General features: G+C 47.9%; 1 protein-coding gene across 1 annotated transcript in view; it reads right to left on the bottom strand.

Moving 5' to 3' along the window:
* isy1 (ISY1 spliceosome associated protein) overlaps positions 1 to 24,363 on the bottom strand; it is a 59,175-nt gene extending 34,812 nt beyond the window's left edge. The window contains exons 1-7 of the mRNA XM_045692007.2: positions 24,177 to 24,363; positions 16,690 to 16,712; positions 8,355 to 8,406; positions 8,104 to 8,212; positions 7,893 to 8,005; positions 3,103 to 3,220; positions 2,863 to 2,985 (exon numbers count right to left, since the gene is read on the bottom strand). Of these exons, the coding sequence (XP_045547963.1) occupies positions 2,863 to 2,985; positions 3,103 to 3,220; positions 7,893 to 8,005; positions 8,104 to 8,212; positions 8,355 to 8,406; positions 16,690 to 16,712; positions 24,177 to 24,179 (541 nt within the window). The 5' untranslated portion in view covers positions 24,180 to 24,363. The remainder of the gene's footprint in view (positions 1 to 2,862; positions 2,986 to 3,102; positions 3,221 to 7,892; positions 8,006 to 8,103; positions 8,213 to 8,354; positions 8,407 to 16,689; positions 16,713 to 24,176) is intronic.
* Positions 24,364 to 26,844: the final 2,481 nt, after the last annotated feature.

The following is a 26,844-nucleotide window of genomic DNA, read 5'->3' as shown; positions in this document are numbered from 1 at the left end:
AGGAGGCGGCCAACCTCCTCCAGCTGAGGGTAGAGGAGGCCGCCAACCTCCTCCAGCTGAGGGTAGAGGAGGCCGCCAACCTCCTCCAGCTGAGGGTAGAGGAGGCCGCCAACCTCCTCCAGCTGAGGGTAGAGGAGGCCGCCAACCTCCTCCAGCTGAGGGTAGAGGAGGCCGCCAACCTCCTCCAGCTGAGGGTAGAGGAGGCCGCCAACCTCCTCCAGCTGAGGGTAGAGGAGGCCGCCAACCTCCTCCAGCTGAGGGTAGAGGAGGCCGCCAACCTCCTCCAGCTGAGGGTAGAGGAGGCCGCCAACCTCCTCCAGCTGAGGGTAGAGGAGGCCGCCAACCTCCTCCAGCTGAGGGTAGAGGAGGCCGCCAACCTCCTCCAGCTGAGGGTAGAGGAGGCCGCCAACCTCCTCCAGCTGAGGGTAGAGGAGGCCGCCAACCTCCTCCAGCTGAGGGTAGAGGAGGCCGCCAACCTCCTCCAGCTGAGGGTAGAGGAGGCCGCCAACCTCCTCCAGCTGAGGGTAGAGGAGGCCGCCAACCTCCTCCAGCTGAGGGTAGAGGAGGCCGCCAACCTCCTCCAGCTGAGGGTAGAGGAGGCCGCCAACCTCCTCCAGCTGAGGGTAGAGGAGGCCGCCAACCTCCTCCAGCTGAGGGTAGAGGAGGCCGCCAACCTCCTCCAGCTGAGGGTAGAGGAGGCCGCCAACCTCCTCCAGCTGAGGGTAGAGGAGGCCGCCAACCTCCTCCAGCTGAGGGTAGAGGAGGCCGCCAACCTCCTCCAGCTGAGGGTAGAGGAGGCCGCCAACCTCCTCCAGCTGAGGGTAGAGGAGGCCGCCAACCTCCTCCAGCTGAGGGTAGAGGAGGCCGCCAACCTCCTCCAGCTGAGGGTAGAGGAGGCCGCCAACCTCCTCCAGCTGAGGGTAGAGGAGGCCGCCAACCTCCTCCAGCTGAGGGTAGAGGAGGCCGCCAACCTCCTCCAGCTGAGGGTAGAGGAGGCCGCCAACCTCCTCCAGCTGAGGGTAGAGGAGGCCGCCAACCTCCTCCAGCTGAGGGTAGAGGCGGCCAACCTCCTCCAGCTGAGGGTAGAGGAGGCCAACCTCCTCCAGCTGAGGGTAGAGGAGGCCAACCTCCTCCAGCTGAGGGTAGAGGAGGCCAACCTCCTCCAGCTGAGGGTAGAGGAGGCCAACCTCCTCCAGCTGAGGGTAGAGGAGGCCAACCTCCTCCAGCTGAGGGTAGAGGAGGCCAACCTCCTCCAGCTGAGGGTAGAGGAGGCCAACCTCCTCCAGCTGAGGGTAGAGGAGGCCAACCTCCTCCAGCTGAGGGTAGAGGAGGCCGCCAACCTCCTCCAGCTGAGGGTAGAGGAGGCCGCCAACCTCCTCCAGCTGAGGGTAGAGGAGGCCGCCAACCTCCTCCAGCTGAGGGTAGAGGAGGCCGCCAACCTCCTCCAGCTGAGGGTAGAGGAGGCCGCCAACCTCCTCCAGCTGAGGGTAGAGGAGGCCGCCAACCTCCTCCAGCTGAGGGTAGAGGAGGCCGCCAACCTCCTCCAGCTGAGGGTAGAGGAGGCCGCCAACCTCCTCCAGCTGAGGGTAGAGGAGGAGGCCAACCTCCTCCAGCTGAGGGTAGAGGAGGCCAACCTCCTCCAGCTGAGGGTAGAGGAGGCCAACCTCCTCCAGCTGAGGGTAGAGGCGGCCAACCTCCTCCAGCTGAGGGTAGAGGAGGCCAACCTCCTCCAGCTGAGGGTAGAGGAGGCCAACCTCCTCCAGCTGAGGGTAGAGGAGGCCAACCTCCTCCAGCTGAGGGTAGAGGAGGCCAACCTCCTCCAGCTGAGGGTAGAGGAGGCCAACCTCCTCCAGCTGAGGGTAGAGGAGGCCAACCTCCTCCAGCTGAGGGTAGAGGAGGCCAACCTCCTCCAGCTGAGGGTAGAGGAGGCCGCCAACCTCCTCCAGCTGAGGGTAGAGGAGGAGGCCAACCTCCTCCAGCTGAGGGTAGAGGAGGCCAACCTCCTCCAGCTGAGGGTAGAGGCCAACAGCCTAATGTCACATCCTGGGACAGCAGAGGGACAGCCTAATGTCACATCCTGGGACAGCAGAGGGACAGCCTAATGTCACATCCTGGGACAGCAGAGGGACAGCCCAATGTCACAACCTGGAGTCACGTTAACTAAAGTCTTGTGCTGACACGTTCCCTTTCCAGAGACACAGGAGGACTCCTGAGTGACCTGCCCAACTCCTCACCATGGCCTCAGTACCACACACCCAGCAGGGAGGATATTACCGTAATTCCCGGAATATTGAGCGCACCTGAATATAAGCCGCACCCACTGAATTACATTTTTTATTTTATTTTGAACATAAATAAGCCGCACATGTCTATAAGCCGCAGGTGCCTACCGGTACATTGAAACAAATGAACTTTAGAGGCTTTAACGAAACACGGCTTGTAACAAAAAAATACAAAATTAGCAGTAAACAGTAGCCTACCAAGAAAGTCATTGGTCACCATCTTCCTCCTCCTGTAGACTGAAACCACTGAAGTCATCTCCTTCGGCGTCGGAGTTGAATAGCCTCAGAATTACTTCATCCGATATTGGATCGTTTTCATCGTTGCTCTCGTCACTGCTTGACTTTAACCCGTTCGGCAATTTCATTGGTCTAATGAAAACTTCATGCCGCCAAAAAACTGAGCACGTCACAGAATGTGTTTTTTTTTTTTTTTTCAATGCGGGAAAAATCCATATATTAGCCGCGTTATTGTTTAAGCCGCGAGGTTCAAAGCGTGGGAAAAAAGTTGCGGCTTATAGTCCGGAATTTACGGTAATCTACAACAGAGGGGGGGGGGGGGGGTCAACCAGCAGGGGAATACCTTCTTTTTCGTACTCTTGCTCCAGAGGGACCAGCGCCCCATCATCCTCATCTCTGTATCCGTAGTACTCAGCATCGATGTCCTTCATCAGCTCAGCTCTGCTCTTCCTGGGGGGAGGGATGGCTGGGGGGGGGGGGGGGGGGGGGGGGTGGTGATCAGTACACATTCAACAGTGGTATAAACATGGTATTAAACTAAACTGGATATCATCCATGGAGTATAAATTGCCAGTAAACCTACGTTCTTTCTCAAACAGCTCTCTGACTCCAGGCAGGTCTTTAGCTGCTCCAAAGTACTTGTATCCTCTGTTTCCTGGGACCTCCTTCCCTTCGTGGTCCAGCATCTTTGGTCCCACTCTCTGGAAGATAGATACAAGAGAACAAAGATTATTCAGGACAAGACTAACACTGTACTGAGAGTCACTTAATATCTCATTAACATTACATCAGTGATCAGGTAATGACTTGACTCTGATTTGGCTTTGGAATTTAGCCATTTTACAAGTGTGTTTCGTTCAGCTTTTTCACTTCGAACTTATGTCTCCACCACGCACCGGTCTGGTAAGGTTGAACACGACTTCTCCTACTCAGCTTCACGACAAAAACTTCTCCCACTAGGGTGTGAAACCTACTCCCGTTGCCTGTTGCTTGGATTACACCTGGCGATCTGTTCACCATCTGCCCTGGCCTGTCTCCCCCCCATCTGGTACAGGTACCCTCCCCCCCCCCCCCCCCTATCTGGTACAGGTACCCCTCCCCCCCTATCTGGTACAGGTACCCTCCCCCCCCCTATCTGGTACAGGTACCCTCCCCCCCCCTATCTGGTACAGGTACCCTCCCCCCCCCTATCTGGTACAGGTACCCTCCCCTCCCCCCTATCTGGTACAGGTACCCCCCCCCCCCCCGCTATCTGGTACAGGTACCCCCCCCCCCCCGCTATCTGGTACAGGTACCCCCCCCCCCCCCCCCTATCTGGTACAGGTACCCCCCTCCCCTATCTGGTACAGGTACCCCCCCCCCCCCTATCTGGTACAGGTACCCTCCCCCCCCCCCTATCTGGTACAGGTACCCCCCCCCCCCCCCCTATCTGGTACAGGTACCCTCCCCCCCCCCTATCTGGTACAGGTACCCTCCCCCCCCCCCCTATCTGGTACAGGTACCCTCCCCCCCCCCCCCTATCTGGTACAGGTACCCTCCCCCCCCCCCCTATCTGGTACAGGTACCCTCCCCCCCCTTATCTGGTACAGGTACCCTCCCCCCCCCCCTATCTGGTACAGGTACCCCCCCCCCCCCCCCTATCTGGTACAGGTACCCTCCCCCCCCCCCTATCTGGTACAGGTACCCTCCCCCCCTCCCCTATCTGGTACAGGTACCCTCCCCCCCTCCCCTATCTGGTACAGGTACCCCCCCCCCCCTATCTGGTACAGGTACCCCCCCCCCCCTATCTGGTACAGGTACCCTCCCCCCCCTATCTGGTACAGGTACCTCCCCCCCCCCCTATCTGGTACAGGTACCCTCCCCCCCCTATCTGGTACAGGTACCCCCCCCCTCCCCTATCTGGTACAGGTACCCCCCCCTCCCGCTTGTCCCTCCTAAGCTTTCGCTCACCTCCACACACACACACACACACACACACACACACCTCCACACACACACACACACACACACACACACACACACACACACACACACACACACACACACTTTGGACTGATTGGAAGTTGGCAGATTGGCTGGTCCGACTTCAGACGAGTCCCAAGACGCTTGTGGGGGTTGGAGAACACCATAGTGTTCGTGAGAGTCTCATTTCTCCATAGAGGGGTCATAATAGTTTGTAAGCCAAACCGTTCGGACGCTACAGACGATTTTGTGAGAAGACCGATTTTCGGGTTGTCTCATGGTCTGACAAACACCAGTGTAGCTCTGTCACCTTTCACCACCGATGCGGAAGAGTGACATCGGCAGATGCAATGGATTGAGACGCTCAAGGGCAGTCAGATATTTCACCTTGTCGGCTCGGGTATTCGAACCACCAACCTTTTTCATACTTCCATAGAAGGTTTTGGAATAATAGAGTAAGGCATTTGTGACAATTCTAGAGTAATAAAAACGTGTCTTGTCCAGGCCACAGAGCAGTGCGCCATAGCCAATCAGAGCTACAGTAGGCCTATATGCAAGCAAGCCATTTGCCACATGGCCTGGCACCATTCACTTTGAACTGGACTGTGTGTTTACAAGCAGTAGCAACAGCGTGACTTTAGAAAGCATTCACAAAAGCCACAAAATACACCTGATTGGTTTTCTACAAATATTTCAACAACACGGCAGTCCTCATACATTTGGGAACTTTACAGTCCGATTGACCAAACAACCATGAAAAAAGGTACGCTCTCCGCCCTTCAGTCGCAAATCAGCAACAACTACTGTGATCCAGAGCGAGATGAGCTCATATCTAACAGCAGATAAACCCTCTCAATCTTTATCAGCTTGTAGTTGGCCGTCAAAATTGCACTGAAAACCGATGTCGTGCCGATAGGAATAAACATCTCTCTGGGAAGAAGGGCGGGGGGGGGGGGTGTATGTTTCATGATTAACGTCACATGGTGTAATTGTAACATACAGGAACTAAAGTCCTTTTGTTCATCTGACCTAGAATTCCTCACAATCAAACGACGACCGTATTATCTCCCAAGGGAATTCTCCTCGGTTATCGTCACAGCCGTGTACATCCCCCCCCCTCAAGCCGATACCAAGACGGCCATCAAGGAACTTCACTGGACTTTATGTAAACTGGAAACCGTACACCCTGAGGCTACATTTATTGTAGCTGGGAATTTTAACAATACCTAAATTCTATCAGTGTATTGACAGTAGATCTCGTGGATCACTGCTGCTCTAACTTCTGCGATGAATACAAGGCCCTCCCCCACCCTCCTTTCAGGCAAATCTGACCACAACTCCATTTTGCTCCTCCCTTCCTATAGGCAGAAACTCAAACAGGATGAACGTGGTACCTTCAGGCATTTGGAAATTGCTCCCAAGGATGAACCAGACTTGTGGAGGTCTACCATTTTTTTTTCTGAGGTCTTGGCTGATTTTTTTGATTTTTCCATGATGTCAAGCAAAGAGGCACTGAGTTTGAATGTAGGCCTTGAAATACATCCACAGGTATACCTCCAATTGACTCAAATGATGTCAATTAGCCTATCAGAAGCTTCTAAAGCCATGACAATTTTCTGGAATTTTCCAATCTGTTTAAAGGCACAGTCAGCTTAGTGTATGTAAACTTCTGACCCACTGGAATTGTGATACAGTGAATTATAAGTGAAATAATCTGTCTTTAAACAATTGTTGGAAAAATGACTTGTGTCATGCACAAAGTATATGTCCTAACCGACTTGCCAAAACTATAGTTTGTTAACAAGCAATCTGTGGAGTGGTTGAAAAACAAGTTTGAATGACTCCAACCTAAGTGTATGTAAACTTCTGACTTCAACTGTATCTAAATAGTGTAGTTGTTAGCGAATGTAGTGATGTCCTCTGTGTTGTTAGCGAATGTAGTGATGTCCTCTGTGTTGTTAGTGAATGTAGTAATGTCCTCTGTGTTGTTAGTGAATGTAGTAATGTCCTCTGTGTTGTTAGTGAATGTAGTCATGTCCTCTGTGTTGTTAGCGAATGTAGTCATGTCCTCTGTGTTGTTAGCGAATGTAGTGATGTCCTCTGTGTTGTTAGCGAATGTAGTGATGTCCTCTGTGTTGTTAGCGAATGTAGTGATGTCCTCTGTGTTGTTAGCGAATGTAGTGATGTCCTCTGTGTTGTTAGCGAATGTAGTGATGTCCTCTGTGTTGTTAGCGAATGTAGTGATGTCCTCTGTGTTGTTAGCGAATGTAGTAATGTCCTCTGTGTTGTTAGTGATGTCCTCTGTGTTGTTAGTGAATGTAGTGATGTCCTCTGTGTTGTTAGTGAATGTAGTGATGTCCTCTGTGTTGTTAGCGAATGTAGTGATGTCCTCTGTGTTGATAGCGAATGTAGTGATGTCCTCTGTGTTGTTAGCGAATGTAGTGATGTCCTCTGTGTTGTTAGCGAATGTAGTAATGTCCTCTGTGTTGTTAGCGAATGTAGTAATGTCCTCTGTGTTGTTAGTGAATGTAGTAATGTCCTCTGTGTTGTTAGTGAATGTAGTAATGTCCTCTGTGTTGTTAGTGAATGTAGTGATGTCCTCTGTGTTGTTAGTGAATGTAGTGATGTCCTCTGTGTTGTTAGTGAATGTAGTGATGTCCTCTGTGTTGTTAGTGAATGTAGTGATGTCCTCTGTGTTGTTAGTGAATGTAGTGATGTCCTCTGTGTTGTTAGTGAATGTAGTGATGTCCTCTGTGTTGTTAGTGAATGTAGTGATGTCCTCTGTGTTGTTAGTGAATGTAGTGATGTCCTCTGTGTTGTTAGTGAATGTAGTGATGTCCTCTGTGTTGTTAGTGAATGTAGTGATGTCCTCTGTGTTGTTAGTGAATGTAGTGATGTCCTCTGTGTTGTTAGTGAATGTAGTGATGTCCTCTGTGTTGTTAGTGAATGTAGTGATGTCCTCTGTGTTGTTAGTGAATGTAGTGATGTCCTCTGTGTTGTTAGTGAATGTAGTGATGTCCTCTGTGTTGTTAGTGAATGTAGTGATGTCCTCTGTGTTGTTAGTGAATGTAGTGATGTCCTCTGTGTTGTTAGTGAATGTAGTGATGTCCTCTGTGTTGTTAGTGAATGTAGTGATGTCCTCTGTGTTGTTAGTGAATGTAGTGATGTCCTCTGTGTTGTTAGTGAATGTAGTGATGTCCTCTGTGTTGTTAGTGAATGTAGTGATGTCCTCTGTGTTGTTAGTGAATGTAACATGATGGACTGACTGGTTTAAATGTGATGTAAGAATGTATGTGATCCTTTTAATGGAAGGTGGAGGGGGCACATAACTGGATGGAGGGGGCACATAACTGGATGGAGGGGGCACATAACCACCATAGGATAAAGGTTGAAATCTCCCAACTCCATTACCCCGTAGTCAGGTCCTCCCAGCTCCTTGATCCTGACCTCCCAGTGACCTTTCTCTCTCAGCAGCTTATTGATCTCATCGTTCAGGTCCCGGATCTTAAACTCTCCCAGACCAGCTATCAGAGAGAATAACAGGCAAACACATGGATGAGGTTATGCTCTTCATTCATAAACATTTATTAAACGGTTCAATGTCACATGTAGGACAACTCACCGTTTTGAATCTGAGCAACTTTCTTGGAGATCTCACTGATAATCTGTCGTCTCCACTTCTCTGCTTTCGGCAGCTCAGTACATTCTGAGGCCAGGAACGGTCTCCTCTCCTGGAACAGTCAACAAACATGTCAGGATGACAACACAAGAGCCACGACGACATGACTTTATGGTGTTCAGTGAACTCTGGGACAAGAAATCTAAAATGTGTAATCATTCCCCTAAAGGACATGATGACATCATCTTCCTCACCCTGACTTTGCCCTCCTCCAGCTGAGCATTTCTGAACCGGGCCAAGGCCGTCCTGGGGAGACGAGGTGCATTTCACAAGTTAATACAAATACACACTGATTAATAATACATTCATGACCAGTACATAGAGTAGCCAGCCAGGGTCCCCGGCCCCGTGCGTTCTAAATGCCCCTCCCCTCGCGCGTTCTAAATGCCCCTCCCTCGCGCGTTCTAAATGCCCCTCCCCCGCGCGTTCTAAATGCCCCTCCCCCTGCGCGTTCTAAATGCCCCTCCCCCGCGCGTTCTAAATGCCCCTCCCCTCGCGCGTTCTAAATGCCCCTCCCCTCGCGCGTTCTAAATGCCCCTCCCCCGTGCGTTCTAAATGCCCCTCCCCTCGCGCCTTCTAAATGCCCCTCCCCCGCGCGTTCTAAATGCCCCTCCCCCGCGCGTTCTAAATGCCCCTCCCCGCGCGCGTTCTAAATGCCCCTCCCCGCGCGCGTTCTAAATGCCCCTCCCCCGCGCGTTCTAAATGCCCCTCCCCCGCGCGTTCTAAATGCCCCTCCCCGGCGCGTTCTAAATGCCCCTCCCCGCGCGTTCTAAATGCCCCTCCCCCGCGCGTTCTAAATGCCCCTCCCCCGTGCGTTCTAAATGCCCCTCCCCGCGCGTTCTAAATGCCCCTCCCCCGCGCGTTCTAAATGCCCCTCCCCCGCGCGTTCTAAATGCCCCTCCCCGGCGCGTTCTAAATGCCCCTCCCCGCGCGTTCTAAATGCCCCTCCCCCGCGCGTTCTAAATGCCCCTCCCCCGCGCGTTCTAAATGCCCCTCCCCCGCGCGTTCTAAATGCCCCTCCCCCGCGCGTTCTAAATGCCCCTCCCCGGCGCGTTCTAAATGCCCCTCCCCCGCGCGTTCTAAATGCCCCTCCCCCGCGCGTTCTAAATGCCCCTCCCCGGCGCGTTCTAAATGCCCCTCCCCGGCGCGTTCTAAATGACCCCTCCCCCGTGCGTTCTAAATGCCCCTCCCCGCGCGTTCTAAATGCCCCTCCCCGCGCGTTCTAAATGCCCCTCCCCGCGCGTTCTAAATGCCCCTCCTTGAGCGTTCTAAATGCCCCTCCCCGCGCATTCTAAATGCCCCTCCCTGCGCGTTCTAAATGCCCCTCCCTGCGCGTTCTAAATGCCCCTCCCCGCGCGTTCTAAAGTCCACAACAATGCTTACACCACGTGAGGAGACCACTTTTGGAAATGTTTGTGGTTTTAGTTATCCTTTAATTCAAGTGAGCACCAAGCAAGAGGCCGTTTAGCTGTGTTTTTGTAGTGCACGTGTGATGGTAGAGTTTGCCAAACAAACACCTACTGGGTTGATGAAAATCATCACGATATCATTCTGCCAAGTAAACACAGGCTACTTTCATTAGCATCATCGCTAACGGCTACGTAAACGCAGGGGCATTCTTGTTGCCTCTTCAGAAATTTGCAGGAAATACGAATCACTGAAGCATTCGGTTCATGTCTTATGATAAACTTGGGAAAATGAATAAGTGTTCAATACATTCAGTTAATTCCCTACTAAAATTGTTTCATTCTGTTTTAATGTGTGGATTCTGCGAGGGCAATAACGATCATATTTGGCCCAGAATGAGGCTCTCCACTACCAACAGTGATGATTCACCGTCTTCATAGAATATTTTCAGAATTTATCTGCAGATGATCACCAAAAAGTCCACCAGTATCCTATGAAAATTAGGGTTAGGGTTAACCCAAATGAACAGCTTTCTCACCGATGTGATTCGGTTGGCTACACTGACTGACGAGAGTCTCTCACTTTACCATCATTGTCTGGCAAACCCCGATATCCTAGGAAAGGAAACCTAAGAATTATTTTGGTTTACGTGTCCCGATGCGACACCATTCCCGATGCGACACCATTCCCGATGCGACACCATTCCCGATGCGACACCATTCCCGATGCGACACCATGGACATACAGTGCATTCGTTAAGTATTCAAACCCCATTACTTTTCCCACATTTTGTTACAGCCTTCTTCAAAAATTGTTAAATAGTTCCCCCCCCCCCCCCCCTTCACCAATCGACACACAATATCCCATAATGACAAAGCAAAATCCTTGGATTACCAGGACTTGTACTCAATGCATGCGCGGACCACCTGGCAAGTGTCTTCACTGACAATTTCAACCTCTCCATGACCGAGTCTGTAATACCTACATGTTTCAAGCAGACCACCATAGTCCATGTGCCCAAGAACACTAAGGTAACCTGCCTAAATGACTACTGACCCGTAGCACTCACGTCTGTAGCCATGAAGTGCTTTGAAAGGTTGGTCATGGTTCACATCAACACCATTATCCCAGAAACCCTAGACCCACTCCAAATCACATACCGCCCCAACAGATCCACAGATGACGCAATCTCAATTGCAATCCACACTGCCCTTTCCCACCTGGACAAAGGGAACACCTATGTGAGAATGCTGTTCATTGACTACAGCTCAACATTCAACACCATAGTGCCCTCAAAGCTCATCACTAAGCTCATCACTAAGCTAAGGATCCTGTGACTAAACACCTCTGCAACTGGATCGTGGACTTCCTGACGGGCCGTCCCCAGGTGGTAAGAGTAGGTAACAACTCATCTGCCATGCTGATCCCCACAGGGGTGTGTACTTTAGTCCCCTCCTGTACTCCCTGTTCACCCACGACTGCGTGGCCAAACACGACTCCAACACCACCATTAAGTTTGCTAACAACACAACAGTGGTAAGCCTGATCACAGACAACGATGACAAAAGCCTATAGGGAGGTGGTCAGAGAACTGGCAGTGTGGTGCCAGGACAACAACCTCTCCCTCAATGTGAGCAAAACAAAAGGAGTTGATCGTGGACAACAGGAAAAGGCGGGCCGAACAGGCTGTAGTGGAGCGGGTTGAGAGATAAGTTCCTTGGCGTCCACGTCACCAACGAACTATCTTGGTCCAAACACACCAAGACAGTCGTGAAGAGGGCACGACAACACCTTTTCCCCCTCAGGAGACTGAAAATATTTGGCATGAGTCCCCAGATCCTCAAAACGTTCTACAGCTGCACCACCGAGTGCATCCTGACTGGTTGCATCACCGCCTGGTATGGCAACTGCTCGGCATCTGACCTTAAGGCACTACAGAGGGTAGTGCGAACGGCCCAGTACATCACTGGGGACAAGCTTCCAGCCAACCAGGACCTATATACTAGGTGGTGTCAGAGGAAGGCCCATAGAATTGTCAGAGACCCCAGCCACCCAAGTCATAGAATGTTCTCTGCTACCGCACGGCAAGCGGTACCGGAGCGCCAAGTCTAGGTCCAAAAGGCTCCTTAACCTGTTATGGCTAGGGGGCAGTATTTTCACGGCTGGATAAAAAACGTACCCGATTTAATCTGATTATTAGTCCTGCCCAGAAACTAGAATATGCATATAATTATTAGCTTTGGATAGAAAACACTCCAAAGTTTCTAAAACTGTTTGAATGGTGTCTGTGAGTATAACAGAACTCATTTGGCAGGCCAAAACGTGAGAAGATTCTGTACAGGAAGTACCCTGTCTGACCATTTCTTGAACTTCTTTGCCATCTCTATCTATTACAAAGGATCTCTGCGCTAACGAGACACTTCCCACGGCTCCAATAGGCTCTCAGAGCCCGGGAAAAACCTGAATGTCGTCATCCCAGCCCCAGGCTGAAACACATTATTGCCTTTCTCAAGTGGCCGATCAAGGGACTGTGGGCTTAGGCGCGTGCACTGGCCGCCCCCGTCTTTGTGTTTTTTCCTCTGTTTGCCGAAAAGGAGATTCCTGGTCGGAATATTATCGCTTTTTTACGAGATAAATTGCATAAAAATTGATTTTAAACAGCGGTTGACATGCTTCGAAGTACGGTAATGGAATATTTAGAATTTTTTTGTCACGAAATGCGCCATGCGCGTGACCCTGATTTACCATTTCGGATAGTTTCTGGAACGCACGAACAAAACGCCGCTATTCGGATATAACGATGGATTATTTTGGACCAAACCAACATTTGTTATTGAAGTAGCAGTCCTGGGAGTGCATTCTGACGAAGACAACAAAAGGTAATCAAACTTTTGTAATAGTAAATCTGATTTTGGTGAGTGCTAAACTTGCCGGGTGTCTAAATAGCTAGCCCGTGATGGCTGGGCTATGTACTTAGAATATTGCAAAATGTGCTTTCACCAAAAAGCTATTTTAAAATCAGACATATCGAGTGCATAGAGGAGTTCTGTATCTATAATTCTTAAAATAATTGTTCTGCTTTTTGTGAACGTTTATCGTGAGTAATTTAGTAAATTGTTAGTAAATTCCCTGGAGGTTTGCGGGGGGTATGCTAGTTCTGAACGTCACATGCTAATGTAAAAAGCTGTTTTTTGATATAAATATGAACTTGATTGAACAAAACATGCATGTATTGTATAACATAATGTCCTAGGTGTGTCATCTGATGAAGATCATCAAAGGTTAGTGCTGCATTTAGCTGTCTTCTGGTTTTTTGTGACATTATATGCTAGCTTGAAAAATGGGTGTCTGATTATTTCTGGCTGGGTACTCTGCTGACATAATCTAATGTTTTGCTTTCGTTGTAAAGCCTTTTTGAAATCGGACAGTGTGGTTAGATTAACGAGAGTCTTGTCTTTAAAATGCTGTGAAATAGTCATATGTTTGAAAAATTGAAGTTTTCGGATTTTAGAGGAATTTGTATTTCGCGCCACGCCCATCATTGGATATTGGAGCAGGTGTTCCGCTAGCGGAACGTCTAGATGTAAGAGGTTAACAGCTTCTACACCCAAGCCATAACACTGATGAACACCTTAACTAAACAAATGGCCAACGGACTATTTACATTGACCCCCCCAGACCTCATTTGCTTTGTACACTGCTACTACTCGCTGTTTATCATCTATGCATAGTCACTTCGCCCCTACCTACATGTACAAACTAACTACATGGACAAATTACCTCATCTAACCTGTAACCCAGCAAACTGACTCGGTACCGGTAACCCCTGTATACAGCCTCATTATGTTACTTTATTTTTTTGGTAAATATTTTCTTAACTCTTCTTGAACTGAACTGTTGGTTAAGGGCTTGTAAGTGAGCATTTCACTGTAAGCTCTACACTTGTACTCAGCACATGACAAATACATCTTGATTTGATTGAAAAAAAAAAAAAAAAAAGGTTTTTAGAAATTTGGGCAAAAGAATATATAAAAAAACTGATATGACATAAGTATTCAGACCCTTTACTCAGTATTTTGTTGAAGCACCTTTGGTAGCGATTACAGCCTCAAGTCTTCTTGGGTGTGACCCTACAAGCTTGGCACACCTGTATTTGGGGAGTTTCTCCCAATATTCTCTGCAGATCCTCTCAAGCTCTGTCAGGTTGGATGGGGATCGTCGCTGCACAGCTATTTTCAGGTCTCTCCAGAGATGTTAGATTGGGTTCAAGTCTGTCCTCTGGCTGGGGCACAAAAGGACATTCAGAGACTTGTCCCGAAGCCCATCCTGCGTTGTCTTGGCTGTGTGCTTAGGGTCGTTGTCCTGTTGGAAGGTGAACCTTCGCCCCAGTCTGAGGTCCTGAGCGCTCTGAGCCGGATTCATCAAGGATCTCTCTGTACTTTGCTCCGTTCATCCTTCCCTCGATCCTGACTAGTCTCCCAGTCCCTGCCACTGAAAAACATCCCCACAGCATGATGCTGCCACCACCATGCTTCACCGTAGGGATGGTGCCAGGTTTCCTCCAGACGTGACGCCTGGCATTCAGGCCAAAGAGTTCAATCTTCGTTTCATCAAATCAAATTGTATTTGTCACATGCGCTGAAAACAACAGGTGTAGACCTTACAGTGAAATGCTTACTTACAAGCCCTTAATCAACAATGCAGTTAACCAACAATGCAGTTAAGAAAAAATAAGTGTAAAGTAAAAAATGTTAAACAGTAACAAATTATTAAAGAGCAGCAAGAAAATATCAATAGCGTGGCTATATATAGGGGGTACCGGTTAGTCGAGGTAATTGAGGTAATATGTACATGTAGGTAGAGTTACAGTGACTATGCATCAGACAATATAATCTTGTTTCTCATGGTCTGAGAGTCCTTTAGGTGCCTTTTGGTCCAACTCCAAGCAGACTGTCATGTGCTTTTACTGAGGAGTGGCTTCCGTCTGGCCACTCTACCATAAAGGCCTGATTGGTGGAGTGCTGCAGAGATGGTTGTCCTTCTGGAAGGTTCTCCCATCTCCACAGAGGAACTCTGGAGCTCTGTCAGTGGCCATAGGGTTCTTGGTCACCTCCCTGACCAAGGCCCTTCTCCCCCGATTGCTTAGTTTGGCCGTGCGGCCAGCTCTAGGAAGAGTCTTGGTGGTTCCAAACTTCTTCCATTTAAGAATGATGGAGGCCACTGTGTTCTTGGGGACCTTTAATGTTGCAGAAATGTTTTGGTACCCTTCCCCAGATCTGTGCCTCAACACAATCCTGTCTCGGAGCTCTACGAACAATTCCTTCGACCTCATGGCTTGGTTTTTGCTCTGACATGCACTGTCAACTGTGGGACCTTATATAGACAGGTGTGTGTCTTTCCAAATCATGTCCAATCAACTGAATTTACCACAGGTGGACTCCAATCAAGTTGTGTAAACATCAAGGATGATCAATGGAAAGAGGATGCACCGGAGCATAATTTCAAGTCTCATAGCAAAAGGTCTGAATACTTATGTAAATAAGGTATGTTTTTTATTTGTAATACTTTTGCAACTTTTTCTAAAAACCCGTTTTCACTTTGTCATTATTGGGTATTGTGTGTGGATGTTATTTATTGAATTAATTTTAGAATAAGGCTGTAACGTAACAAAATGTGGAAAAAGTCAAGGGATCTGAATACTTTCCGAATGCACTATACAACTACATGGCATGATTTAAGAATGGCAAAGGGATATTTTATTTATTTTTATTTAACTAGGCAAGTCAGTTAAGAACAAATTCTTATTTACAATGACGACCAGGGAAAAGTGGGTTAACTGCCTTGTTCAGGGGCAGAACGACTTTTAACCTTGTCAGCTCGGGGATTCGATCTAGCAACCTTTCGGTTACTGGCCCAGCGCTCTAACCACTAGGCTACCTGCTGGTTACTGGCCCAGCGCTCTAACCACTAGGCTACCTGCTGGTTACTGGCCCAGCGCTCTAACCACTAGGCTACCTGCTGGTTACTGGCCCAGCGCTCTAACCACTAGGCTACCTGCTGGTTACTGGCCCAGCGCTCTAACCACTAGGCTACCTGCTGGTTACTGGCCCAGCGCTCTAACCACTAGGCTACCTGCTGGTTACTGGCCCAGCGCTCTAACCACTAGGCTACCTGCTGGTTACTGGCCCAGCGCTCTAACCACTAGGCTACCTGCTGGTTACTGGCCCAGCGCTCTAACCACTAGGCTACCTGCTGGTTACTGGCCCAGCGCTCTAACCACTAGGCTACCTGCCGCCCCATAGAGACTTTATTCAGTCAGTTTAACACCTTTTATATCAACTAGTCAGCACTTGCTGTTCAGTTGTCAATCAACGCACAGTAAATAGCCTACTGTCGCCACGACTTTGAGTGGCTGGCTATGTGAAACACACAAAATAAAATAAATGAGTCAGAAAACAATAATTTGTCTAAGGGGATTGACTCATCATTACCGTTTACATTACATGGGACATGCAAATTCACGAGCATCATGCTTTCTCTCCTTCCTCGGTGTAAATACATTCAACTGCAACTAGAGATCTGTATATAATGATGAGATGCTCAGGTCTCCACCCCAACAATGGAAGTTGTTGTCCCAAAAGCGGGAAGGCAGGAGACCAAATTAAATCCATAGAAATGCATAGGGCTTATTTTGGACAGATTTTGGCGAGAGTGAAACCTGTCGCCTCTTCCTCTCTGCTGTATTTCTGTCATCGCTGGCTTTGTGACTGACCTATCAATAGATCACTAGGAGATGCTTATCGTTCATTCCAGCAGGAAAGGGCTCGACAGACTAGCGAATTGAAACTTCTAAATGAAAAGTAGCCTAGTTAATATGAAATGGAAAACATAGCTGGCTGAAAATGAGCCTGTAACCAGCTGATTAGTCGACAGCCGGCGCGAATAGAAAACACTGCATCATCACCAGAGCATAACACAGTGAGTGACATGTTCAGTGGCTACGTGACCGAGACACCACATGGAATATAAACAGAAATAGCATCAGTATTCTCTGACATTAAGTTATGACAGTAGGCCTATGGCTCAAATATAAATCACAATATAAGGCAAGCATATACTTACATGGCCTTCTCCGCATTACGAGCCTATTAGAAAGAAAACAATAAATGGTCAATCCATTTGAACCCAATCACTGACAGCAACCTTTTCTATTTGAATGAAACTTTCCATACATATTTGCCCATTTTAGAAGTGCTCAGAAAGTGAATTTTTGCACCTAAATGCCAAAACAAAAGATAAGAGTTTTTAACTTGTCCATGTACAACAGATTTTTTACTTGTGCGAAAAAGAGTCCATAATACCATCGGCCAAAAGGGTGACTGAAAAGTACATAGGAGGGATCTGAAATAAACGTCTGCGCTTGGTTGGTGACCACCCCCATAGATGATGTTAACGCCCCCCCATAGGCGATGTTAACGCCCCCCCATAGATGATGTTAACGCCCCCCCACAGGCGATGTTAACGCCCCCCCACAGGCGATGTTAACGCCCCCCCCACAGGCGATGTTAACGCCCCCCCACAGGCGATGTTAACGCCCCCCCACAGGCGATGTTAACGCCCCCCCACAGGCGATGTTAACGCCCCCCCACAGGCGATGTTAACGCCCCCCCACAGGCGATGTTAACGCCCCCCCACAGGCGATGTTAACGCCCCCCCACAGACGATGTTAACGCCCCCTTAGCGATGTTAACGCCCCCGCTAGGCGATGTTAACGCCCCCCCTAGGCGATGTTAACGCCCCCCCACAGACGATGTTAACGCCCCCCCACAGACGATGTTAACGCCCCCTTAGCGATGTTAACGCCCCCCCACAGACGATGTTAACGCCCCCCCACAGACGATGTTAACGCCCCCTTAGCGATGTTAACGCCCCCCCTAGGCGATGTTAACGCCCCCCCATAGGCGATGTTAACGCCCCCCATAGGCGATGTTAACGCCCCCCATAGGCGATGTTAACGCCCCCCCATAGGCGATGTTAACGCCCCCCCCCATAGGCGATGTTAACGCCCCCCCCCATAGGCGATGTTAACGCCCCCCCATAGGCGATGTTAACGCCCCCCCATAGGCGATGTTAACGCCCCCCATAGGCGATGTTAACGCCCCCCATAGGCGATGTTAACGCCCCCCCATACGCGATGTTAACGCCCCCCCATACACGATGTTAACGCCCCCCATAGACGATGTTAACGCCCCCCATAGACGATGTTACCGCCCCCCCATAGACGATGTTACCGCCCCCCCATAGACGATGTTACCGCCCCCCCATAGACGATGTTACCGCCCCCCTAGACGATGTTAACGCCCCCCTAGACGATGTTAACGCCCCCCTAGACGATGTTAACGCCCCCCCTAGACGATGTTAACGCCCCCCCTAGACGATGTTAACGCCCCCCCTAGACGATGTTAACGCCCCCCTAGACGATGTTAACGCCCCCCTAGACGATGTTAACGCCCCCCTAGACGATGTTAACGCCCCCCTAGACGATGTTAACGCCCCCCCTAGACGATGTTAACGCCCCCCCCTAGACGATGTTAACGCCCCCCTAGCGATGTTAACGCCCCCCCTAGACGATGTTAACGCCCCCCCTAGACGATGTTAACGCCCCCCTAGCGATGTTAACGCCCCCCCTAGACGATGTTAACGCCCCCCTAGCGATGTTAACGCCCCCCATAGACGATGTTAACGCCCCCCTAGACGATGTTAACGCCCCCCTAGAGGATGTTAACGCCCCCCTAGAGGATGTTAACGCCCCCCTAGAGGATGTTAACGCCCCCCTAGAGGATGTTAACGCCCCCCTAGCGATGTTAACGCCCCCCTAGCGATGTTAACGCCCCCCTAGCGATGTTAACGCCCCCCTAGCGGATGTTAACGCCCCCCTAGCGGATGTTAACGCCCCCCTAGCGGATGTTAACGCCCCCCTAGCGGATGTTAACGCCCCCCTAGCGGATGTTAACGCCCCCCTAGAGGATGTTAACGCCCCCCTAGAGGATGTTAACGCCCCCCTAGAGGATGTTAACGCCCCCCTAGACGATGTTAACGCCCCCCTAGACGATGTTAACGCCCCCCTAGACGATGTTAACGCCCCCCTAGAGGATGTTAACGCCCCCCTAGAGGATGTTAACGCCCCCCTAGACGATGTTAACGCCCCCCTAGACGATGTTAACGCCCCCCTAGACGATGTTAACGCCCCCCTAGACGATGTTAACGCCCCCCTAGAGGATGTTAACGCCCCCCTAGAGGATGTTAACGCCCCCCTAGAGGATGTTAACGCCCCCCTAGCGAAGTTAACGCCCCCCTAGCGAAGTTAACGCCCCCCTAGCGAAGTTAACGCCCCCCATAGACGAAGTTAACGCCCCCCCCCCATAGACGATGTTAACGCCACCCCCCCATAGACGATGTTAACGCCCCCCCCCCCAGCGATGTTAACGCCCCCCTAGAGGATGTTAACGCCCCCCTAGACGATGTTAACGCCCCCCTAGTGGACAGCTAAAAAAGAAAATGTACAATAGAAAAGACTGTTACGCATTTAGCTGGAATGCAACAGGAGGGACAAGAGTTATCATGACAGTGATAAATAATATATTTAGTAGAGCCAGGATATGCATATAATTGGTAGATTTGGGTAGAAAACACTAAAGTTTCTAAAACTGTTAAAATAACGTGTGAGTATAACATAACTTATTTGGCAGGCGAAACCCCGAGGACAAAATGTTTTATTTTTTTTTGAGTTCACTGTGTTTTCAATTGGTTTTCTATGGGGAACTATATTTATGAGGCACCTGGTTGGAGTTCCTATGGCTTCCACTAGAAGTCAACAGTCTTTAGAAATTGGTTGATGTTCTTCTTTTGAGAAATGAAGAAGTACGGCTGTACTTTAAGTGTCAAGCCAAGTGGATTCCATTGTTTGTTGCGCACGACCTGGAGCTCGCTCCACGTTGATTTTATCCGCTATTGAACACAGTATATTCCGTCTTATATTTTATCGATTATTTACATTTTAGGATACCTAAGGTTGGATTAGGAAAGTTGTTTGAAATGTTTGGACCAAGTTTACAGGTAACTTATTAGATACTTTGTAGTCATGTTGGGCGAGTTGGAACCGGTGTATTTTCTGAATCGAACGTGCCAAATAAACGGGCGTTTTCAGGATATAAACAAGGAATTTATCAAACAATAGGACCAGTTGTGATGTTTCTGTGACATTTTGGAGTGCCAACAGAAGAAGATCTTCAAAGGTGAGGCATTAATTATATCGTTATTTCTGACTTTCGCGTCGCACCTGCCTGGTTGAAATATTACTTTCATGTGTTTCTATGATGGGGCGCTGTCCTCAGATAATCGCATGGTTTGCTTTCGCCGTAAAGCCTTTTTGAAATCTGACACGGCGGCTGGATTAACAAGAAGTTAAGCTTTATTTTGGTGTATTGCACTTGTGATTTTATGAAAGGTAAATATTTCGAATAATTTAATTTGAATTTCGCACTCTGCAATTTCACCGGATGTTATCGAAAGGAATGTCTAGCCGTAACAGGCTAAAATTTTCAATATTGGTATCGGATTTTTTGGCAAGGAAAATATGAGGGGTTTAATAGACCAGGTCACTGAGGGGTTTAATAGACCAGGTCACTGAGGGGTTTAATAGGCCAGGTCACTGAGGGGTTTAATAGGCCAGGTCATATCCACTGAGGGGTTTAATAGGCCAGGTCACTGAGGGGTTTAATAGACCAGGTCACTGAGGGGTTTAATAGGCCAGGTCACTGAGGGGTTTAATAGGCCAGGTCATATCCACTGAGGGGTTTAATAGACCAGGTCACTGAGGGGTTTAATAGACCAGGTCATATCCACTGAGGGGTTTAATAGGCCAGGTCACTGAGGGGTTTAATAGACCAGGTCACTGAGGGGTTTAATAGGCCAGGTCATATCCACTGAGGGGTTTAATAGACCAGGTCACTGAGGGGTTTAATAGACCAGGTCATATCCACTGAGGGGTTTAATAGGCCAGGTCACTGAGGGGTTTAATAGACCAGGTCACTGAGGGGTTTAATAGACCAGGTCACTGAGGGGTTTAATAGACCAGGTCACTGAGGGGTTTAATAGACCAGGTCATATCCACTGAGGGGTTTAATAGGCCAGGTCACTGAGGGGTTTAATAGGCCAGGTCATATCCACTGAGGGGTTTAATAGGCCAGGTCACTGAGGGGTTTAATAGACCAGGTCACTGAGGGGTTTAATAGGCCAGGTCATATCCACTGAGGGGTTTAATAGGCCAGGTCACTGAGGGGTTTAATAGACCAGGTCACTGAGGGGTTTAATAGGCCAGGTCACTGAGGGGTTTAATAGGCCAGGTCATATCCACTGAGGGGTTTAATAGACCAGGTCACTGAGGGGTTTAATAGACCAGGTCATATCCACTGAGGGGTTTAATAGGCCAGGTCACTGAGGGGTTTAATAGACCAGGTCACTGAGGGGTTTAATAGGCCAGGTCATATCCACTGAGGGGTTTAATAGACCAGGTCACTGAGGGGTTTAATAGACCAGGTCATATCCACTGAGGGGTTTAATAGGCCAGGTCACTGAGGGGTTTAATAGACCAGGTCACTGAGGTAAACCAGGTCACTGAGGGGTTTAATAGACCAGGTCACTGAGGGGTTTAATAGACCAGGTCATATCCACTGAGGGGTTTAATAGGCCAGGTCACTGAGGGGTTTAATAGGCCAGGTCATATCCACTGAGGGGTTTAATAGGCCAGGTCACTGAGGGGTTTAATAGACCAGGTCACTGAGGGGTTTAATAGGCCAGGTCATATCCACTGAGGGGTTTAATAGGCCAGGTCACTGAGGGGTTTAATAGACCAGGTCACTGAGGGGTTTAATAGGCCAGGTCACTGAGGGGTTTAATAGGCCAGGTCATATCCACTGAGGGGTTTAATAGACCAGGTCACTGAGGGGTTTAATAGACCAGGTCATATCCACTGAGGGGTTTAATAGGCCAGGTCACTGAGGGGTTTAATAGACCAGGTCACTGAGGGGTTTAATAGGCCAGGTCATATCCACTGAGGGGTTTAATAGGCCAGGTCATATCCACTGAGGGGTTTAATAGACCAGGTCACTGAGGGGTTTAATAGACCAGGTCATATCCACTGAGGGGTTTAATAGGCCATGTCACTGAGGGGTTTAATAGACCAGGTCACTGAGGGGTTTAATAGACCAGGTCACTGAGGGGTTTAATAGACCAGGTCACTGAGGGGTTTAATAGACCAGGTCATATCCACTGAGGGGTTTAATAGGCCAGGTCACTGAGGGGTTTAATAGGCCAGGTCACTGAGGGGTTTAATAGGCCAGGTCATATCCACTGAGGGGTTTAATAGGCCAGGTCACTGAGGGGTTTAATAGACCAGGTCACTGAGGGGTTTAATAGGCCAGGTCATATCCACTGAGGGGTTTAATAGGCCAGGTCACTGAGGGGTTTAATAGACCAGGTCACTGAGGGGTTTAATAGGCCAGGTCATATCCACTGAGGGGTTTAATAGGCCAGGTCACTGAGGGGTTTAATAGGCCAGGTCACTGAGGGGTTTAATAGGCCAGGTCACTGAGGGGTTTAATAGGCCAGGTCACTGAGGGGTTTAATAGGCCAGGTCACTGAGGGGTTTAATAGGCCAGGTCACTGAGGGGTTTAATAGGCCAGGTCACTGAGGGGTTTAATAGGCCAGGTCACTGAGGGGTTTAATAGGCCAGGTCACTGAGGGGTTTAATAGGCCAGGTCACTGAGAGGTTTAATAGGCCAGGTCACTGAGGGGTTTAATAGGCCAGGTCACTGAGGGGTTTAATAGGCCAGGTCACTGAGGGGTTTAATAGGCCAGGTCAAAGATATGGACTGATACAACAATCAGACAGACACTGGAGTGTCCGCTAGAGAAATAACCCAGATCATCCAACAGTCAAGAGAGAGAAACAACATTTTCTGACCGGATATTTTGCACCGCTTTGGTGAGACTAGCTCTTTCTACATTGTTCCCTTGCTTTGTGTAAATATAACACATTAAATGAAATGGGCTATAGCAAATAGGACTATAGGCAATTTACTCAGAAAGTAAACTATGCACTGCCCTGCTGTGTGCTGCGGCAGCGCCACTGCCTGATCGGAGGAATAGTTTGATAGTGATGTTTTTTTACTTGTCCATTCGAACAGCTGAAATGTATATTCTGGTTGTCCGACATTTTTTTCTCTCCCCCATTTACCCCAGACAAGTCTTCAATTTATTTGATTTATTATTAACTTGTATTTATTCAGAGTAGCCCAACTGAGACCAGGGTCTCATTCCCAATGGTGTATTGAGTACAAACATTTTGTCACAACATGAAGAACAATTAAGATCACAAAACAAGAATAAAAATAACAAGACACAACTTCAACAAATATACCACTACAATCAAAACAACTGCAATCCTCAATAAATTAACTCAACAACAAAGTCCTAAACTAGGAGGACTAGGGGATCAAGATGCAAGACATTTTGTAGGTTATTCCAACAATTTGGAGCAAATAAGCTAAAGGAGGATTTGCCTCAATTGGTAGAGACCAGAGGGACCTCAAGAATTAACCAATCCTGCTAGTGGGTATGGTATCTCGTTCTTTTATATGTTAGCAACAGAGTTAGGTAAGTTGGAAGCTTGTGTAGTAGGGCTTTGGAAACAAAAATGGAATAATGAATTGATCTACAGGACTTTAATGAGGACCAGCCAACCTTTTGATACAGGATGCAGTGGTGAGTATTAAAACTGTCACCAGTGATAAAAACTAATGGCGCTATCGTAGACAGCATCCAAAGGTTTAAGAGTAGTGGCTGCTGCAATCTGGTAAATGGTGTCACCATAATCAAGAACTGGCAAGTTGACTGTACACTCTGCTTCCTGCTATTTAGGGAGAAGCGATATCTATTTCAAAACAACAACAAAAAGCCCACTTTAAATCTTAACTTTTTGACTAGCTGGAATCCCGAGCAGTCCAAGTGTCAGATCTGTTGATGTGTCCTTGAGCAAGACACTTCACCCTAATTACTCCTGTAATTCTAATTACTCCTGTAATTCTAATTACTCCTGTAATTCGCTCTGGGTAAGAACGTCTACTAAATGACTAAAATATAAATGCATGCAATAAGGGTTAACTTTGAGCACCTATATCTCCTGAATGTTTTGGCAACCAGGTCCAAAATGTAACGTTCTGACCACATCTCCCATAGGCAAACATGTATGGAAAGTTGTTTGAATCAAAAGAGATGCTGTCTAAAAGTGATGGATTTTCCCATAGTTAAATAGTGCGTTTCTTACAGCTATGAAAGTCAGTAGTATCACTTGGTTCATGGGAAATTAACTCAAACAATTAGCTAGTTAGTCGAGGATTTTTTATTTAAACATTTGTGATAACAAGCTAGCTTCTTGGGCTAGCAGCTAAAGTTAGCCAGCTAGCTAATAGCAAGATTGATAGCTACATTAACTTCTTCAATTATTACTTATCTCTGACGAAATAAATGAAGTACGTTTATTACTTACCATATATATTGATTATCTAGCTAAAGTAGTTACTTCAAGTCTTTGAACACCTCTTCCGAAACGTTTGCTAGATGTTTTTCACAAGTTGAAAGCGGGTGAACCAAAGACAGTACCGTATGAAGATAGGCTAAAACTGCTCCTCCAATAGAAATCACACGTGAAGGCGATGTCATGGCGACGTCGGCTAGATGAGCGCATGCGCAGAAACTAGTCATCGGATCTAACGGTCGTCTCGCGCCGAACTGCGCATGTGCAGACCGTCAATTCAAAGGCACTTCACTGTCAGTTTGTCACTTTCACGCGGTTGGAGTAATAACATGTTCAACTACTTAAGACATTGTCTCGAATCTAGGCTATGCCTTTAGATTTCGCGAAAATTAACAACTAAGGAAGTATTTTTCACTTTTCTCAATGACTTCTCAAACTCCAAACTCCGACCTTTCCCGGAAGTCTCGTGATGTTGCGCCTCTGAGTTGAGAAACTCTGTGGTGCACGCTGCGAAACCAACCGGAAGTAGAACGTTGCATTCTGGAGTCAAAGTTGAAAGTTGAGGCAAAGGCACTCAAACGTGCGGCAATTCTGATTTTTGTTTTAGCTTATACATAACGCATTTTTTTATGATCAAATAGTCCAGATTTGTTGAAAAGGCTTCATAAACAATCGAACTGAATCTCATGGTGTAAGCTGTTTCTTTATTTTTGTATGACTCTGACTGTTGTAACTATGTTTGTTGTATTCTTTCTGTGCATTTTTACCTCAACTGCCTACATTCATGATATATTGTGGGTATATTGTAAGAATGCTACACAAAACTGTGAATATTGCGTAGCCATCACGTCTAAGAATTGTCCTGATGGTGCTTGTTTACTATTCACACAGCTGAAATAGCCTAGATAACTGTTATGTTTGTCACGGTGTTCATTAAGCATCAGCTGTCAGAGCAGCTTACCGATCACTGTACCTGTACACAGCCAATCAGTAAATAACCCATCTAACTACCTCATCCCCATATTATTACTTACCCTCTTGCACTTTTGCACCCCAGTATGTCTACTTGCACATCATCATCTGCACATCCATCACTCCAGTGTTAATGCTAAATTGTAATTATTTCGCCGCTATGGCCTATTTATTGCCTACCTCCCTTTCTATTGTGTTATTGACTGTACATTTGTTTATGTGTAACTCTGTTGTTTGTTTTTGTCGCACTGCTTTGCTTTATCTTGGCCAGGTCACAGTTGTAAATGAGAACTTGTTCTCAACTGGCCTACCTGATAAAATAAAGGTGAAATAAATGAAAAAAATTAAGCATTGACTATAAAACATTGAATAATTTTCCTTTGCTCTCCTACAGGTTCTGAAAGTAATCTGAACGTTATGTCAGCTCTCTACAGGTTCTGAAAGTATTCTGAACGTTATGTTAGCTCTCTACAGGTTCTTAAAGTAATCTGAACGTTATGTCAGCTCTCTACAGGTTCTGAACGTAATCTGAACGTTATGTCAGCTCTCTACAGGCTCTGAACGTAATCTGAACGTTATGTCAGCTCTCTACAGGTTCTGAACGTAATCTGAACGTTATGTCAGCTCTCTACAGGTTCTGAAAGTAATCTGAACGTTATGTCAGCTCTCTACAGGTTCTGAACGTAATCTGAACGTTATGTCAGCTCTCTACAGGTTCTGAAAGTAATCTGAACGTTATGTCAGCTCTCTACAGGTTCTGAAAGTAATCTGAACATTGTCAGCTCTCTACAGGTTCTGAACGTAATCTGAACGTTATGTCAGCTCTCTACAGGCTCTGAACGTAATCTGAACGTTATGTCAGCTCTCTACAGGCTCTGAACGTAATCTGAACGTTATGTCAGCTCTCTACAGGTTCTGAAAGTAATCTGAACGTTATGTCAGCTCTCTACGGGTTCTGAACGTAATCTGAACGTTATGTCAGCTCTCTACAGGCTCTGAACGTATTCTGAACGTTATGTCAGCTCTCTACGGGTTCTGAACGTAATCTGAACGTAATGTCAGCTCTCTACGGGTTCTGAACGTAATCTGAACGTTATGTCAGCTCTCTACGGGTTCTGAACGTAATCTGAACGTTATGTCAGCTCTCTACGGGTTCTGAACGTAATCTGAACGTTATGTCAGCTCTCTACAGGCTCTGAACGTATTCTGAACGTTATGTCAGCTCTCTACGGGTTCTGAACGTAATCTGAACGTTATGTCAGCTCTCTACAGGTTCTGAACGTAATCTGAACGTTATGTCAGCTCTCTACAGGTTCTGAACGTAATCTGAACGTTATGTCAGCTCTCTACAGGCTCTGAACGTTATGTCAGCTCTCTACAGGTTCTGAACGTAATCTGAACGTTATGTCAGCTCTCTACAGGCTCTGAACGTAATCTGAACGTTATGTCAGCTCTCTACAGGTTCTGAACGTAATCTGAACGTTATGTCCGCTCTCTACAGGTTCTGAACGTTATGTCAGCTCTCTACAGGTTCTGAACGTAATCTGAACGTTATGTCAGCTCTCTACAGGCTCTGAACGTAATCTGAACGTTATGTCAGCTCTCTACAGGTTCTGAACGTAATCTGAACGTTATGTCCGCTCTCTACAGGTTCTGAACGTAATCTGAACGTTATGTCAGCTCTCTACAGGTTCTGAACGTAATCTGA

The sequence above is a fragment of the Salmo salar genome, chromosome 12 (genome assembly GCF_965601325.2).
Source record: "Salmo salar chromosome 12, fSalSal1, whole genome shotgun sequence".
NCBI classification, from domain to species: Eukaryota; Metazoa; Chordata; class Actinopteri; order Salmoniformes; family Salmonidae; genus Salmo; species Salmo salar.
The sequence above is the reverse complement of the archived record's forward strand: the minus strand, read 5'-3'. Positions and strand labels throughout refer to the sequence as shown.